Source organism: Calidris pugnax, unplaced genomic scaffold (assembly GCF_001431845.1).
Source record: "Calidris pugnax isolate Ruff unplaced genomic scaffold, ASM143184v1 scaffold82, whole genome shotgun sequence".
NCBI classification, from domain to species: Eukaryota; Metazoa; Chordata; class Aves; order Charadriiformes; family Scolopacidae; genus Calidris; species Calidris pugnax.
This window is the reverse complement of record NW_015090833.1, coordinates 3,986,611-4,006,301: the sequence shown is the minus strand read 5'-3', so window position 1 is coordinate 4,006,301 and position 19,691 is coordinate 3,986,611. Positions and strand designations below refer to the sequence as shown.

General features: G+C 37.9%; 1 protein-coding gene across 5 annotated transcripts in view; it reads right to left on the bottom strand.

Moving 5' to 3' along the window:
* The window catches only part of PRDM2 (PR domain containing 2, with ZNF domain), a 60,094-nt gene that overhangs the window by 24,473 nt on the left and 15,930 nt on the right, over positions 1-19,691 (bottom strand). For 3 of the 5 annotated variants that reach the window (XM_014941428.1, XM_014941426.1, XM_014941427.1), the window contains one exon: positions 19,525-19,651. In XM_014941428.1, coding sequence (XP_014796914.1) covers positions 19,525-19,651 — 127 coding nt within the window. Of the gene's footprint in view, positions 1-2,231; positions 2,291-18,747; positions 18,767-19,524; positions 19,652-19,691 lie in introns of those variants that run through there. The other 2 variants (XM_014941430.1, XM_014941429.1) reach the window with 2 other exon arrangements.

The following is a 19,691-nucleotide window of genomic DNA, read 5'->3' as shown; positions in this document are numbered from 1 at the left end:
TATTTAGAGGCACATTCTTCCAACTCACATCCCTGTCAACAAGTTCCTCCTTTATTTCCTCGAAAATATTTTTCACATCTTGAGCCAAGAAACTGAAATGCCTCTTAAAAATGTTCCTCTATTCAAACTGAGAATTTTCAAGTATGAACTCCCTCCAACAGAACACATCAGAGACAGGTCAGCTTTAAGAGGAAATGCCTGTTATTATTTGAACATTCTATTCTGTTCTAAATAATTATCTGTATTTCCTCTCAAGGAACTCAGACTTCACAGGCTCTCCCCAAATTCTAGTGTGTTTCAGTTTCATGTAATTATCCCTTTTTTTATTGTCTTATTCCGAGTTTTAACAGTTTTTATCGTCACTCAGAATTGTTTTTTTGTCACCTTTGGAAAATACAGATGCACCCTTCCTGAAGTGAACTAACAATTATTTCACAGTATCCTCAAATAAAAAAAAAAATCTCTGTGTCTAAATCTGCCATAATGAACCAACACTGATTTATTTGATAATATAATATTCAATTGTACTTTATACCAAACACCTGCAAATTATCAGAAGATTTAGCGTGTATTTTAGTGTTCACACAGGGATAAGGAGTTTAAGTGTATCTTTACCTGACAAGCAAATGTCCAACTTGAACATAATTTTATAATATCAACACCTCTAATGTTTGTAATTAAAACCAGGAGCACCAAGATCCAAGTATGAAGGATTTAAAATAAGTTTGCAGAAATACCTGCTAAGCCACCTGAAATCCCTCTGGAAACGTACAGTAACACGACCAACAAACAGTTCCATTTCAAGGAAAAGGCCTCAATATAAAATGTCAATACATTCCTAGAGATTCAAACAAGCATCACAATCCACCTTTGGAGCGACGTAACAAAGCATATTTAAATGCTAGGACACTTCAAGAGAGATCAACTTTTTTGCAGACTGCTCACCATCTGAAGACCAACATCAGTATCTTGACTTGAATGGCAAAATTCTAGATTAATTTCTCACATCTACAGGTGATACTGGAAACAAGGAGAAGATTGGTCCCCAGGTCCTTCTCATCCACCTCAAACTTGGCCATGGTTAGAGAAGGTATTTTACCAGGCGGTGCAGCATGATAATATTGCAGATGAAGTCACGAGGCAATTCTACATCTAATTCTACAGCAGCACTGAATTTCACAGCACAGTAACGTGTTACTGTAAAAGCCTTCAAACCAAGACCCAAATAATTCTTTCTTATAACAAGACTAGAAATATATTGTGCTATTTAAAGTGTGAGGTAAAGTATGTAAAGGAACAACAAAAATCACTCCTATGTGCTAAAGCGTGCAAAGGTTTTTCAAAGTGTCATCCATTTATAGAATATAAAATTTAATACAATTATAATCTGAGAAATCATTAGAATAGCAGAATTTGTACCCAAATTTGAATTACTTAAGTCACATATTCTTTATGCTATTGATGAAAAGGTCATCGCTTGTGAGTTCTCCTGCCACACTCCTTAAAAAAAAAAAGATGCAACCTGCTCTCGATGCAACCTGGAAATGGTTCAAGTCCTTGGCCTTTAAGTATAAACGCATTTGAAGAGAAGATTTATCTAGCACCTACTTGCCCTTACTCAGAATAGTGAGCAAAATTGCTTGCATACATACATAATTTTAGATGCGCCAGATCGATTTCTGACACATATCAACTAGAGACACCAATCAATTTTTGATATTTTCCTTTTACCAGCTTTAGTTTGTTAATTTTCTAGGTTGCAGCTTTCTTGGTAAAGGTTAAAAGAAACAACTATACTCAAGCACAGCAACAACTGTCCCAGATGCATCCATTTCATGGCCCTGAATGTTCAATAGATGCCCAGAAAGAGAATTTAAGAATAGAGTAACAGTAAAGCTTCAATGGTATCCTATCCCAGTTTTCATGTATCTAGATTTCAGGAACTTTTGAAGATATTTAATATCTTTGACTTTCTTCCATGAGCTCTCAGAAGTGCTTTATAAATCCATGTAAACCTGAAAGATTTGCATCAGCTTCTTCCTGCAGATTGTCAGTGAAAACGCAACTTACTGCTCTGATATAAAGGATATCAATGTGCAGCCCAAGGTCTGACCCTTAATTTTCTTACAGTTTAAGACGTCAAGAACTAACAGAAGCCTGTAGGAGGGGGAAAACGCCTCAGAATACAGAACCTGGTGGAAGCCTGAGTATAAGTACACACGTGCACTTACCATCAGGTTCCTGAAGGGTCCTACATGGCTGCTACTGCCAGCTGGATCCTCCACTTGGTCTAAACAAGAAAGATACAGGAATGAAACACAGGGAAAGTGAAATGGAAACAATGACAAAAGAATAAATGAAGGGCAGAACTTAATGTATGTGTATGTGCATTAAAAGGATTGCAAAAGAAAGATGCAAAGGAAAATGAAAGAAAGAAACAGATGGAAAGTAGCCAAAAGAGGAATGTATCAATTTGCGTTGCAACTACATTTTTAAATATAGTTCCTTTTTCTCCTGTCCTTCACTTATGTTGTAGATAGGTCAGCACAAGCATGATCTGCCTTTTAGCAGATACATTTAACAAAAACATTGCAATAGGCACAGGAGATCTCATGCTGCTGCCAATGCCCAAGTAATTCGGTGATACTTATGCTGCAGTCTCACGTATTTTAGAGGAGTTCAGATGACAACAGAGTGAGAATTTAAAGGAGATAAATAATCTTTATTTGCCCATACTTCATTTTATTGAAGTGTCAAACTAAGACATCTCTAAACGATCTACAGTTACCTGTGCTCATATTTTTGCTGTTAACCAAAATACTAATGGAACTGTAAAACCACTAAGTTATTTCTGGTGGGATGGGATGAGTATACTCAGATGCCAGGAGGGAAGAAGTTAAACACAGTCTTGCCATACATCTGGAGCTGAATTCTATAATTAAATATTGCTAAATTGTACAAGATGCTATTATTTTAATAACCTTTAAGCACAGCACCAAATGTTCACAGTTAAGATCATAAGGTAAAAAGGACACTCACATCTGATCTCAAACACTGTTTTAATGACTTAGAAGAAATATGAGAGACAGATACATTTGCCTCCCAAAAAATCCTGGATTAATAAGGGAAAAGAATTACTGGTATGAGTTTCCGGTATTCCTTTGAAATTTGTAGTCAACAGCTACCTACAGCCAAGTAACTTATCTACCCTATACTCTGCCCATGCTGTTACTGAGAAGTACTACAGACACCTGCCCAAATCGCAAGTGTCATGGAAAAAAAAACAGTGGGGAAGCTACCACAGAGACACCTGCAAAGTATTCTTAGGGCACAGATGAGCGTAGCCAGCTTGAAAAGGTATGGCTAAAGGGAGTGTAGAGAATGAAATAAAGATTAAGTATCTACAGGCTAAAAAAATCTTTACGGAAAATTCATCAGAAGACAACTTCATGACGATTTCCACGTTACTCTGATTAATGAATTTTAAAATACTGATGCAACTTGATTTTCAATTTGAGAATCAATTTGCTGTGCACCAGAATTCCTCTGTTCCTCTATGTAGAATACTGGCAGATGGCATGCTTTTCAAAGTAAATTCCTTAAACCTTCAAGCATCTGTAAAAATCTGACTAGTTGTTTGTTCTGGAAGACAGGCTAGAAAAAAATGAATGCCTTTTACAGGCAAAAAAGCCATATCCAAAATAACAGCATAAATGGCTCCAAAAAATTAAATCCAAGTGGTGTTAGCTGGAGGAGCATGAAAAAATGCAGAAACATGTTGCAGTGACTTCTCAGAATCTTGTCCAACTGTGAATGTAGCAGCATATAAATGTTAAAGACCTTATATATCTATTAAGGGGATTAAACAGTAAATAACTAAGCATAAAAAAAAGGTATTGAATTCGAAACAGCCATCATGATGATGTGAATACTAAGAACATTTTTTTAACTTATTTTCTTCATATTAAATGCTAACCGAAGAAAATAAGTTAAGTGTCTTCACTTTGCTTTTTGATTTATTTTTCTTTTTTCTACCATCTTGTTTACAAAACCTTTTACTATTATCTACCAGCACCTGCTTAGACAGCAAAGCCAAATCATAAACCACTTGGGTAAATAAACGGCACCATACCTGTGTGTTAAAAGCTGCTCACAATCACTGTCAGCCACTAAGAACTCTTGACATTTAGGGAAAGCTAGTAGGTATGACATGTCTCATATATATAGATATATGCATATGAGGATTATTTATATAATCATGGGGATTACAAAAAATTGCTGAAAATGTGACCTCAAACCCACTAGGTTCTGCAAACATTTTATTTAAAGATCTAAGCCAACAGCCACATTTTAAAGTATACACTGCAGGTTCACTGTGTGGTTATTCATTCATTTTTGAGTAGGGGCTGCAGGTGAAGCACTGCAGGCTTACACCTTCATCATATCACCGCGTCAAAGGGTATTTGACTCACACCATCTCACAGCCTACAGTAATTAAACCATTTTTAAATTGCTGTCTGAAGTTTTAAATGATCCAGGTGAGGTTATCCCACTACTTTGTTCAAAACGTCACACTGCAAATTACTGGAGAAAGAGAGAGTAAAAATAGTACGGACGAGTTGCAAAGCTAATAAATATTAGGCTAGGAATGGAAAAGATTACAACCTTGAAAGAAAACACCTCAACAATTCTGCTGTATTAAAACAACATTACTTGAATATTATGACATCAACTTCCAATATTACTTACATAATATTACTGTTAACACAACAATAAACCAAAATTCCTTTCAACTACTTGCATTTAAATATTGCTTTGAAATGTGATTAGAGCAAGCCCAGCTGAAAAACTCTGACGTGCACTTCTGAACACACACGCACATTATTACCTGGAGAGGGAACATCTTTTGAACTCAAAAGCTTCCAACTTAAAACAAAGCAAAACATGAAACTGCTGCCCACCAACCGCTTTGGGGGAAAATGCTCTTGTCCTGGCAAGAAAAATGCCTGCAGGACCCCCAGGATGTCTCCCCAAATCCCAGGGCTCAGATATTCAAGTGCTGCCATAGAACTTGCAGAACTTGCATCTCCTCTTCCCTAAAAAGGCACTTTCAAGCTTACACAGTAGAAGAGGAGGAACAGAATAAGCACAGAAGACAAACTTCACAGCAATTCTATTAATATCAAACTGCCTGTTGTATAAACATATTCCTACACATTAACCATTATTTCACATGCAAACAGTAGTGTTTTAATCTCTGCATTTTCCAACCAGATTATAAATTTTGCAATATAGACTCGCCTTGGGACGATATTTCAATGCACCTGAATACAGATGTATTCTGTATTCAGAACATACCTAGCTTTACATCTGTATTAGAATACATTTCCACCAAGCACTAAAAATCCATTTTACAGAAAAGAAACAGAGCAATGCATTTACACAGACTGTTAAAATGACATTTGCATAACAGATGAACTTGTTGCCATGGAAAGTGCAAGAAAATTCTGAGCTATTTAAAAATTTCTGCAATGTTTGGCAAAGTCTCCACTTTAATGACAGCACTGAAGATCATGTTACTATATCCCACCACAAACTTCTTAAATTATATAATAATCAGTACAAGAAATGTTAGCATGGTATCATAGGATACACCACACCAAGCAAAAGGGAATATATTACCATTATAGAGAGTTCTTCATGAGCCCAGAAAAGCTTAGCTAAAGTTATTCACAGAATTCAGAGAAATAAATAAGATAATTAAGCTGAAAAGCCTTATGAGCAGGAAGCCTATCTTAGAATCATAGAATGGGTTGGGTTGGAAGAGACCTTAAAGACCATCGAGTTCCAACCCCCCTGCCCTGGGCAGGGACACCTCCCCCCACCAGACCAGGTTGCTCCAAGCTCCCTGATAAAAAGTCCCTCCCCATCTCTCCTGCAGTCCCTTTTAGGTACTGGAAGGCCATTATAAGGTCTCCCCAGAGCCTTCTCTTCTCCAGGCTAAGCAACCCCAGCTCTCATAGCAGAGGTGCTCCAGCCCTCTGACCATTTTTGTGGCCCTCCGCTGGACCAGTTCCAATAGGTCCATGTCCTTCCTGTGTTGAGGACTCCAAAGCTGGACACAGTGCTCCAGGTGGGACCTCATGAGAGCAGAGCAGAGGGGTAGAATCACCTCTCTCAACCTGCTGGCCACACTTCTTTTGATGCAGCCCAGGATGTGGTTGGCTCTCTGGGCTGCCAGTGCACATTGCCGGCTCGTGTTGAGCTTCTCATCCACGAGCACTCCAAAGTCCTTCACCTCAGGGCTGCTCTCCAGCCATTCTCCACCCAACCTGTGCCTGGGACTGCCATGTCCTAGGTGCAGGACCCTGCAACTTGGCTTGGTTGAACTTCATGAGGTTTGCATGGGCCCACCTCTCAAACCTGTCCAGGTCCTTCTGGACAGCATCCCTCATCCCTTCCCTCAGGCATCTTAAATGTGTGGTATTACACCGCTCCATAAAAATTGAAATATGAGTTGCCTCCAAGTTTTATGAATTAAATGTTGTACCACCACCTTCTGTAACAAAAAGGGAGACAAACAGCAGCATATCTGGTAGCCATACTATGCCATCCACATTTGCAGCATCTCACTCATTCAAATCCTTAACATGTTCCGCCTTCTGACTAACCTGAGTGTAAATCACAGGAACTCTTGAGTTTATAGACTGTAAGACTTACTACTCATCCATAATGACTTAAGTAGTACAGAATATCATCTAACAATTACAATGTACGGCAAACAAACATCCACAGGGTTTAATTCTATGCAATTTTAACCCAGGCAAGAGCTGCGATGAAACAATTAAGTGTAAATAATTAAACATAGAGCTTCTATCTACTTAGAAATGTTATTTCTGCCTCTATGCCAAGAGTTCTAAAACTAAAGTAGCAGATACAGAGTACACAAATATGTGATCAGACTTGCTCTAGAGTTTCTCAATCAACATAATTTTTATTTCTACCTCCTACCCTCCCTAATAACACAACCTCCCACCATTCACTGCAAATTCCTAGCACGTTACTTGATACCAACCACAGCCACCATTGACACAGCCACGCCATTACAGAACATACGATAAACATTCTTCTCTATAGTTATATTCCATCAGCTTTTATTTTGCAAAGTATTAAAACAAAAGAAGCAGCAAAAGAAATGCCAGCTGGCACACAGATTTTTCCAGAAATAACTGGTGTTCCCATATTTAGCCAGTTTTTATGTACAATTCAGTTAAAAATAGAGCACCCAAATTTTGTAAATACAGAGAACTAGTCAAAACTTAAATCTCCACTTTTACAAATACAAGCTTTTACTTGAATCCAGAAAATACTGTTTCTACATTCACTATAGCCCTCCCCAAAATGAAGCTATATTCAGATAATTAAGAAATAACATGCATTTTGACAGGATCATTTGCAAGATAATGCAAACGAAAGGCCTCAGATGACTACCTGTATTGTAAAGTTTAAAATGATCACTATTAGATCAGCCTGCCTTTATCTGTAGTAACTAACCCAAATATTTATCATTGCCCAATTTGGATCAGTAAACACTTGAGAGGGTTAGATCAAAAATATCTGGGTTTTTTTTTAGCTAAGTTATCTTTAAAAGTAACTACTTAGAACTTTACGTGCCATTTTATTCTGCTGTTTGACAACGTGGATATGTTTAAATTCAGTAGTGGTCATACTAATAAGTGACATTTAAAAAAAAAAAAAGAAATAATAATAAAAAAAGGACTTTCGAGTCCACATGCAGACCCAAAAGCTAACACCCTTCATACACCACTGGTAAGTTCTGCTCTCGAGAGCGCTTTCGCCCCACCAGCAAAACAGGACTCTCAAAAGGTTAGTGAAAAGCTGGAGTTGCATCAAGACCAAAAATGCAGTTTATCCAAACGTTTGTCCAGACACGGGCTGTGGCTTTACTCGGCGAATGCAGCTGTAGGAAGGCTACAATTCCCAGGACACAGGGCTGCCTTTGCGTCTCACCGGGCACCGGGATCCCTGTAACAGCAATCCCAAGGCTGGGGACAGGAGCAAAGCCTCTTGCAGATGCAGGATCCGGACAGCGCTGCCACCATCAGATTAAATCTCCCATGTACAAAATTAAATCCTTGCTACAAGGTCAAGCTCAGTACTTTTTATTTACATACATTCACTTACATTTGTCCTCTGCTGTTCACTTCCACCCAACTAAATCCTTTTGCTAACTGTACCTGTAACATGTCATTTATGAGAATTTTTTCTCCAATAAAACAGTAAAATATTCTCAGTAAAATCACCGCCTTCTGCTTTACAATGTATTTCATTCCCCTCCCTGACACACATTTCCAGCTTTTTTTCCTTTAACCATCTTATTCTCTTATTTTTCTTCACTACAACTTGCAGGAGTAATCCTTTACTTCAGGGGATTCAAGAGGGGGAAAAAAAAAACAACAAACACATATGGCAGACAATTTTATTGAAGAACACCTTTTTTTAATGGTACGAGCAGTGATCCAATGGATTAGTTGCATTTCAAAAAGGGAAAATTACTTTAGAAAACACATGTAGTTCTATTTCCCAGAGCACACACTCCCTTATTGCCCTCCTTTCACCATCACACTCAGAAGCGCCAAGGTATCAGTTTTGGCATGCAATGCAAGCTCGCCTTAAATAGTATTTCTTTTTTTCTGTAGAGCTTAAAAGGCTGTTATTTACTGCAAGCATAGCATTATTAATTTCCCCCAGCTTTTTGCTCAGACACTAAGAACAGAAATGAAAACACTGTATGTCAAATGACATGTCCTCGTATTTGTACAAGGTAAGGAAAATAACACTATTAACAACTTAACAAGAGATGACAAAAATGGAACTACCAATTACCTAGTATAGTAAATACATAGTGTTTCCCTTAGTCCTCATTAAAAATGTTGTAGCATTTTATGAACTGAGTCTTCAACCTAGCAACGAACATCTTTAATTGTTAATAAGCAGCTACTGTCACAACACATTTGCAGGCATGAAAACTTTGCTTCTCTGCATCTGTTAAATTTGGAAAGACTCGCCTCCTTCCAACTTCAGAGTGACAATCCAAGGTCATATGGCAGAATATCACTGCAGGGCCTCTCTTATGTATAAAAGTAGATAAAGGAGGAAAGTAAACATTGTCAGCTCATGATTTTAATGTACAATATAGCCCCCAAATCATTTTTATCTGCTGAGAAATTGTGAAAGATTTGTTTAGCTTTCTCTCTGCAACCAAGAGCTGAAATGAATGAAGCTGTAGCCCATTGATACTTCTCAGAGAAACGCTTTTCAGTCTTCTCTGATAAGAGAAGATATACTGAACTATACTTCTAAAGGAACTCTTACCTCTGACACTCCAGTTGCCCGGCCAGTGCATTTCTCAAGCTGTGGAGGGGAGTACAACAGGACAACAGCAACAGTTGGTGCTCATGAGAGAACAACCAAAGTTACTAAATTTACAGTCTGGCCCAAACCAAACAACGGCAAACTGGTATCTGCCTAATTTATGAAATCAAGAAAGGTCAATAGGCTCATAAAGTCACTATAGGGAATGGCAACTTCCTCCATTTTTCAAATGAAGTGATAACAAATCCCAGTCGGAGCACAAATGTATTTGTCTTCTGCTCAGTTAACTGCTGCATTCAAGATTAACCTGTTTAGATCAAATTTGACTTTAAGTTGCACAAGTGTTTTTTGCACACATCTTTTCATAGCATAAAATGAAAACTAAAACAGAATACAAAAATAAAACGTCACTGAAAAGTAACTTGGACATTTCCGTTTGCAGGCAAGCAACCAGAAAAAACAGCTCAGGTATAGGAGAGCAGGGAGACTGGAGGCTGACACTGAACAGTTAAGGATTTGGTAGCTGTGAGCAAAGTTTCTGCCCAAAGTCCACTTGGCTTTTGCAACCCCTGAAAAGGGTCCGCAAGATCTGCAACACTGGACTCTGTGCTCTTCACCTGCACCTTGAAATGGAACACTTTGCAGGAAGTCAATTTTTCACTCAACTCACTGAAACTTAGTATGACCTAACTCCTTGGTAAAAGCCCAAGACAACTCCAATACTTGGCAGCAGAATCACACACCTTTTCTTTCAAGAGTATGACTCTGTGGTAAAGGTGTGTATTTTAACGTTCTGATGCAAACAGTGCTAAAGAGAGATCAGCCACCCTTGCAGCTGAGCTGCTTCACACCAGAACGCACTACCTAGACAGTTCCCAACTTTACTGGCAGCAAGGTAAGGAAGTTTGCTGGGGACTTGCCTCTGAACAGTGGTGATGCAGGAGGAAATTTACCAAAATTTATTTGAATCAAATCACTTTCAGAAACACTAGGTCTTTTCCATTCAACGATCAAATTGTATCTTATAGATTGCCAAATAAAACAATATTCATATATTTGACTAGGCTCAAGCGAGGCATCCGGCTCTCAATGCAAGCTGAAATATCTGTATAGCTGACTACCCACTTCCATGGCATTTGCTGCTGCAAAATAACAACAATCAAGATGATAGATATTCAGCTATTATAATACTCTCACTAGAGTAACTTCATGTCAATCATCATACTAATAACACTGCCTCTTTGAAGTTCTAAAGCATTAATCATAGTCTATCAAATGCTCTTGCAGAATTCAGAAAGAAAGTGTGACAACAAAATTAACTCTTAAGAGCAACCCTGGAAAGCTCCTAAGTGTTCCTGAAGATTTCATCCTAAGTAACTTACATGCACTGGTGATCCAAATAAATATTGTGCTTGCCTAGTCCAGGGGAAAAAGTTTATAAAAGCTAAGTAAATATTTGCTAGTCAGTATCTGATGGTCAGACATTATCTAATTTCTTAGCTACAAATGTTGAAATAGTAGCGAGTCTTATTTCAATAACTGTTAAACCCAAGGAAAAACTTACACTGCTATAACATTTCTGTGAGGAACTTGACACAGCAAGCATAGGCCAGTGAGAATTCTTCAGAACAAAGTCATCCCTGTCAATCTGTGTAAGGCTCTTGGCAGGAAAAACAAAATAAATTTGAAGGTTTGACAGATTAAGAAAATTAAATACACTCTAGTCTGTCAATGGGTTTTCTTTTTTGTTCATTTGGAAAATGTACAAGATAGTCAATAAGTGGAATATAAAATTACTTTGATATTTTGCAGTTTCGTAATCCTGTGACACAAGAATCTTCACAGAGACTTTACAAACAAACTGTCTTACAAAATAAGGAGATCTCACAATTAAAGAAGCCAGCTCACAGCCACAAAGAAGGACTCTACATCTCTTCCCATCAAAAAGCAGCCATCAAAACTCTGTATGCACATACTCAAGTTAAATGTGCTTGTTTATCAGTGCATAATAAATTACACCGGGCATCTGTAGACAGGCCCTCAGTGTAAGACATTCCCTGTAAACAATTCAAGTAAAATAAGTGGTCGATGCAAAACTATAGTAAATTGTAATAAAAACAAGCACTAATAAAGTTTAGTACCATTAATGACACAGAATCAATATTAACAGCATTGTTCAAATGGGTTTGAAAGGATGAAGGACAAACAGAAAGCACCTAGAGAAAGGCAGTAAAGTGATTAAGATATGGAAGATTCTCATTACAAGAACAACTTAAGAGTCTTCACTAAATTAAGAAACAATTCAGGCTAGAGAAGAGATTGCACAGGAGGGTAAGGAAACCATAGGAAGAGCAACAGTGAACTTAACCTGAGACAATGCAAAAGAATTTAAGAAAGGATTATCCACATGAATAAAAGTCATCCAGATTTAAGTAAGGCAGCAAACCCACACACTTTATTACAGGTAAGGTAGACGGTAACTCATTGAGTTGCTGCTAATACGCTATAAGCAACAGGACTGTTCCAAGTCACAAAACAGGTCACTTAAGGGAATAAAAAAAGAAAAGCACTTGTTTCACTCCAGAAAAGAGCATCTATTCTCCTATTCTGTAGGAGTTCATCTGCTTCCTATTTTTGAACATAACCTCCAAATCTATTTATCTCAAAGCTCTTCCCTAAAACTGCAATCAAATCTTCTCTGCATCTTCGAAGCAGAAGCATTTGAACAGTTCTGTGATTCAGAAGAGAACATTCAAAGAAAATGCCAATACAGTATTTCTGCAAGGAAAGTAATATTTCAATAGAAAATTAGTAACTTTTAAATTTCTTTTCAGAAAAAATAAAGAAGTATTTTCCTAAGAAAGGAGGAGAGTAATTTCAAGACAGATTATCTTAATTAAAAAACATTAAGAGTGGAATACCAAGCTTCTTTTCTTCCAGGTCACCCATTGTTTTAAAGCTAGCCGTGACCAATAGGAAAAAAAATATTATTAAATATTATTAAAACTGGCAAGCTGTTTGGTGCCTTATTGCACTTCCCACTGTAGGTTATGTAAATGCAGACAGGATTAGCAAATTTGTTTGGAAATACTACAACTGTGGTCTAGATTTTTTTCTAACTTGAAAAAATAGTATAGAAGTGTGGCTAGAAAAGCATAACGAAAAATATGGAAGGCTTTAGAATTTGAATAACCAAATACCCCAAGAATAATATTTTTATTGTGTTAGACAAATACATACATTTGCTGTAACCAGAAGTAAGTTAATAGCTAGAAATATGCCAACTTGTTACCATCAGGAAGGCCATATCGGTATTTTAAGTTAAGGACAGAAAAACAGAGATACAAGTAACAGAGAGTATGCAAGGTGCTTGTAGTGCTTTTTTAACAAAGATCTGATAATGAGCACCGAGTCCTTACACTGCTTTCCTCATCACCTTCAGGCCTTTCACTAAAGTCTTCTTATAGAAAGTATTGATTTCAGTCAGATGCCAGCCCAGACAAACTGGGGGCTGCCATACTACCAACAGAACAATTCCTGGTCCCGCTGCTCGTACCAGTCCATACCCTGATACCCCAGTAACAGCCAGTCCTGCACCGCCACTGCCTGTGGACTGCCATTCCCAGCTGCACACGCGGAAATTTTTAAAAGGAGTGTATACACAATAGTACATCTGAGCCTTCTGAAGAAGAAAACAAACCTTACAGCCTTCCCTAACCTTGTAATTACAGCACAGAAGTAAACAAGTTTCCCAGTGTTCACAAAAATATGATACAACCTGACCAAAGCAGAAACACTGATATTTTTTAAGAACTTAGGAAATATCTGAATGTCCTAAAGCTTCGTATTTCCAAAGGTTTATACTTAGAAATATGGAGTTTAAGGAGTCAACACATGCAATTTAGCGCTGAATTTTTTTTTTTTTTTATGTACAGTAAATTTTTTTTTTTACCTCTGAAATGAAGGCTTATCTTCTCCTACTCTTAAACCCGTAGGCAGGAGCAAGGCTGGAATGAATCATACCAATTTCACTGTGCTGTTCAGGAAAGCTCAGAGCAGCAGCTATCACAGGAACTGGGGGCGTTGCTGTAGAAGTGAAGATGGGAATTTAAAGTAATACAAGTCCCCTATTCAAAGGGCCCCGTTTATGAGGGATAAAAGAAAATTTCCGCTAGTTAGAAGACCTTAAATAGATTAGATATTCACCAGACAGAAGCTGCCATGAGAGGTACAGGTCCCTTGATATCCCAAATGCACCTTTTTAACTGGAAGAATGTAATTCTTCCAGTAGATCTGTGTGCTTTTGGGAAATCAAAGTAAATATCATTTTAAGGTTTTGTTCGAGATGATCATGTTGACCTTCTCCTTCTTTCCTTATCTTTTCCCAGTCATTAGCTAGGAAATTTCAAAGCCTTGAGTTCCGAAGTTTTTAATCAAACCTACTGGAAATAGAGCTGAGATAACAATATCATTTCACATCATCCTTGCTACAAATGTACAATTTTAATATCTGCCTATATAAACTACACTGCAATTAATACACCTTTTTTCTCACAAGCTCTTTTCTGTTGGGAAATAAGCTTTTAAACTTATTCGAAGTACAAGTCTAACTAGGAAATTCACGTAACTTGAAAAACAAAACACCAGGGCACCATTTGGCCATGATTTCCATTTGTGATGACATCCAGATGGCAATCCAAGGCCCACCTTTTGTAAACAGGATGGATATTTATGTGACTCAAGTACAGCTTGGAATTATCTGGAACTAAGTAAGAATGTCTATTAACAAAAACTACAAGGATTTCTACTACCACACAATTTAGCCTGCTTATTTCATCTTAATATTTCCCTTTTCTGCAGCAGCAATTTGACACTGTTTCAGGAATAGTCACAGTTATAGACGAAAGAAAATCCAGTGCAGCTTTTATGATGACAGCATTTAGCTAGAATCTGTGAAGCAGAAGCCTGAAGTTGCACTTTGCATTCAGACTAATATAAAACAAGGCATAATAATTATTTGTAACAGATGGTAATTGAGTCATAATTCATCTACCTTAATCTCACACTATCTCTGGGACAGTATTATTTACTAAGAGTTACCCCATAGTTTATGCTCTCCCTGAAATCTGATAAGAACTATGAGAAATAGCAAGATCACGATAGCAGTAGAACCATTTAAGGTAGTAAAGTTTTAAAAGATTTATTAGCAATGGTTTGAGACTTTCAAACTGTACTACAATTAAAAAAAAAAAATTACCAGGGGCTGTCCAAGACATAGATGAACTTGATTCAGGTGTTTTGCCCCCACTACAATAGAGGACTCTATTTTAAGAGGTGACACAAGTGGGTTTTTTTAAGAGGTCATTTGGTTTCATGACAGACAACTCAAGTTGCCTTACGCAGCGTGTGCTTTGGGTAAAATGAAATTACAGACTCTTTTTCCCCCCTCCTGACAGCCCAACTTTGGAGAGAGAAAGAGGCACATGCAGCATTCATTCCAGACAATAGTACGAATTATGCCACTGGGGTTTGTTGCCTAGATAAAGTGCTAAGTGGAACACGGCTAAGACACAAATACAGCTGAACAGCACAGCATGGAACCACTACCACAGAGATATAAATAAGCACAGGAGAAGTAAAACGTTGCCCTTTTCTCCCCTCCAAAAAAAAAAGGGTTTTTTTAAAAGGTATTATTCACAAGGACGTAGAGCAGAGCAAACTGTGTATCTTCAGTATCTTTCTTCCTCTGAGAACAAACTTTTGATCTGCCACATAACTGATGACAGAAACTGCCTGGATGATATTAGCATTCTTTGATTACACTCTGGAGCCTACTTAGCACCTTAAATCCGATTATAGCCTGACAAAACCACTGCATACTTTTTATGTGTGACCACCTTTTTTTTCCTTAAATACTTTATTTAGTTAGTGAAAAGTTACTTTTGAAAGGAAGACCAAGTCTGAGGCCAGGGACGCCAAAAGAGATCTTCTTGAAGGAAACACTAATCTTCGATATTACTGCTTACTACTGCTACATATTACTGCTGTCAAATATAAAGGAGGAAATACCCTGATGAGAGAAAAAGATGTCCACACCATCCCTCTTCATTAGAGGGAATGAGACACATGAGTTTAACTGTAAAGCAAAAGCCAAGCTGTTCTCTTTTTCCTTAGAATGGGTATTAATGAAAAATCTTGTGTTAATGCATTTGATTTGAACAAATTTTCCTATAAGCCTGGCAGGCAGAACAGACGCACCTTAACTAAAACTTGGGAGAAGCAGATGATAAACACTTAACAAATAAATGACATTTCAGAAAATGAAAAAGCAACAAAGAATCTATTAGATCATTTTTCTACTAGTTGTTGACCATGCACTGGCAGCTGCTGGCTCTTAACCACATAAAAACCGTGTCAAAGATAAGAGGGCTTGGCTCTGATAAAAATCTTTGATGATACTTGAGTTCACCAAGTTGTTTTCTTTTTTGGGGAGTTCTATTCCCCTCCTCCCTATAACCTTTTATTCCACTAAATTTCTTCTTAAATCTCAAACGCGCTCATCACCTTAGCAACAACATGCAATGTTTCAATGCATAAAAATAAATTAGTAGGAACTGCCTCTTTTTCCTCAAGGACTCCTAAGCTGCTTGTGCACGGTAGAAGAAAGATGTAAAAGATTTATTCCAGCCCTGAAAACCTACAACCAAGCCAGGCAGTAACCACTGAACATTAACATCTGGGAGATGTAAAGCATTTTGAATGCAGACTGCAAGAATAAAAACGTGCAAGACATGGAACTGCTGAAGAAGTTATGCAAGTAAAGAACAGGCGAGCTTTGAGAAACACGACTGAGGCATAACCAAGATCCCACCTTCTGCAAACACATGGGAGAAGACGGGTACATGGCAGAGAATGCCAGGTGCCATCCTAAATATGCTCTAAAGGAGATTACAAACCTTGTGTCAGTAATCGCTTGCAAAGAGAGGTCAGATCAAGGTCAAGGAAAACAGTTCAATCTCTATTTTGTGTCTGCCCTAGGTTTGGTCAGCTGCTGATTCTTAAATGCCATCTCAACTTTACAAATTTAGTACAGCCTACCTCTTATGGTAGCACAGTCCAAATTGACAGCCTGTGAGGGTTTATTCAGAAATAAAGAGTATTCCTCCTGCAATATGAAAAGTTTTACAATAACGAAAGCCTTGACTGAGCAAAACCCATCACATTTCTAATACTTGTGAAACAGTCACCTTCTCTGATATAATTAGAGTTCACTAAATAAATTGCAGAAACAGGAGTGTTTGTCAAATGATATGTATCTTAACTCTCCAAGGACAAGGCCTAAGATGCATTAAAAATTCAAAAGGATATTTGTTTTACTGAATACAGAATAATTATAAGCTATTTAACAACTTCATGTTTTGAATAACTAAATTATAATACATTTCTCAAATAAAGTCTTGTCTAGTCATTTCTAAGGCATTAAACTGTCAGTTTCTCTTTCTGGAAACTCTGTTTCTAAAGGACACACTCATTCACAGTTGTTTAAACTTTGGCAGTTCATACTTAGTTCTATTTTCTCCTCAATGTGTAAGATGACAACCTGCAACACAGGCCAAAATAAAGTTTATTAAAAAAAAGAATTAATTGATCTGTTTAGGTAGCTAATAAATTCAAATTTCACAACCCTCTGGAGCAATTACTCTCTAGCAAGTTTCTTAAACCGGCACTTCATCTAAAAGATTACCTTGTACTGACTTCACATGCATAAAGTTAACTTGCAACATCCTTCTCCTCCCAACTTTACCATATAGTTTGAATTTTATAATTTCTTTTAATTATTTTTTTAACCCTGCTCATCACACAGTTTCCTTTATTTTCACATAAAAACTCAACCCCAGGGCTAAGAAACTTCCAAATCCAAGAGACGTAGCTGGATCTGCAAAAGAAGGGATACCAGTAGAAACCATTTTGGAATCCTAATTGCAGCTACTGCTATCAGATCAGCAGAAAAGTATTATGCTTCTTATAAGAAAATTGCTGTTAATTGCAAATATTAGCAGATGTTACTACAAATACAAAAATAACTGAGAGTAAATGCAGAAGAGTAAAAATAATTCCAATGGAACCTACTAAAAATAGAACGATAGAATTTCAAAATATGCATGCATTAGAAAAGAATAAAGTACATACTATGACTTGCCTTATCTTTTACAGCATAGATGCTGAAACTTTAAATCATAACAATTCAAAGCAACTACTTAGAATTTGGTCCTTTTGCTTCATAAAACAGGAGTTTAATTCCATAGATAAATTATTCTATATTATTATTATATTCAAATGCTTCATCTACATTGTATTTGGGGTTGGTTCTTGGTTTTTCTTCTTTTTAATATTTGTGACCCTTGATACAAAGTTTATATTTATAAAAGACCTATTGTTCCTAATTATGACAGTCTGAAATCTGTAAAACCCGTAACAGTTAAAACTTTAAACCTATAAAACAGCACAAAACCAAACCCCATTAACCACCAAATTAGTTTACTGATATTTTTATCTATAGCTTTATGAATGCAAATAAAACTTCTATGCCACGAAAAATTACCTTAGAAATTATTCTGTCTGGCTTTTCTGATTTATAATATAATCAAATTATTTCAAGTTGTTTTTCTAGCCTTTCAGGTAAATCACAGGCACACAAATTTTATTTGCTAAGATAATGCACATTTAGGAAAAAGCCTAATACAGCCTCTAATTTCCCAAGCTTTGCTTATATATGTGCTAAATATGTTTTTCATTACAGGTAGCAAAATACAAATCAGTGCTTGAATTTCAGTTTGTATTAGCTTAACCTACAAATTAATGTCCAAAAGAATAACCAATTGTGCTGCACCACTTTTTTCCCAGCCTCTTATAAAATTAAAAAAAAAAACAAAACAAAACCAAAACCCACAAAAACCTATGTAAGAACTGTTGTCCCAAATATATGAGCTCGTGAGTTCCACAGTCAACTGTACTACAAGTAAGGTCAGGCCATAAATTTTAAGTTAAAATATTTCACAATGATGCCATTTAAAAATATCTCCTTTTCTTGTTTACTTTGTTTGTCACCTTCAGAAAATCCCAAAATCTACAAATTCACAGACAAAAAGAATTTATAATCTCGTGCTACAGCTGTAAATACTTCCTTTTTATATTTACTCCCTGTAAGCGATAGCTTCTATTGCGATTTTGGCCTAAAAAGGTAGTCAAAATGTCAGTTATATAAGGCCATCTGTGGAGACACATGCACTCTAAAAAATACTGCTACTGAATTAATCATGGAAAAAATAATGGATGTCTGGTTTGACATACATATTTACGTAGAGACTAACGCCTGTATGTACACCCCCCCCGAAATCCTTCTCCCATCCTTTCCTCCTCCGCCAAAGTCAGCCAAAAGCAGTCACTCGCGCTGCCTGCAACATTTCATAAGCAACAAGACTCGCCAGCACCCTAAAAATAACGAGAAATTAAAAACCGCAGGAAGTAACAAAAGCTTTAATTTTCTATTTGCACCAGCGCTCGGCTAAAGTTAAAAAAAAAAAAAAAAAAAAAAAAAAAAAAAAAAAAAAAAAAAAAAAAAAAAAAAAAAAAAAAAAAAAAAAAAAAAAAAAAAAAAAAAAAAAAACAAAACAAAACAAAAAAACCAAACAAAAAAAACCCCAAACCAACCCAAATCACGCTGGCGCCCAAGAGAAGCCCGTTCCTGGGCGACACCTCACTTGTTAGCGCTGCCCGGGAGCAATCCCCGCCGCACCCACCCACACAAACTTTCTGGTTCGCGGAGGCCGCCCCGGCCCCTCACCGCGGCCCTTCCCGCCCCCGCCGAGACGTTCTTCCCCTCCCCGCCGCTGTGCAGAACCAGCCCGGCGCCTCTCACGCCGCCCCGGCCAACTTTTTCCAGTCGGGCTCGGCGAGACGCCACAACTTCCATGTCTCGCCTCGCCGCCCCCCGGCCCTCCCTTCCCTCCCTCCGGAGAAGGTCACGGCGGCCGCCGCCGCCCACCCGGCAGAAGTTGGCGGGTCGCCCCGCTCCGCGCCCCCCCCGCCGTGCCCGGCGGGGAGCCCGGGGGGCGGCGGTGCCCTTACCTTTCTTGGCTTTCGGGGAGTGCCGCCGGCTCCGGGCGCTGGCTCGCTCTTCCTCAATAGCGGCGGCTATCTCCGGGTCGTCCTCCCCATTGTACCACACCAACAGCTCCTCGCCGGGCGCGATTGGCTGCCGGGAGAGAAGAGAGAGGCGCGGCGCCAATCAGGCG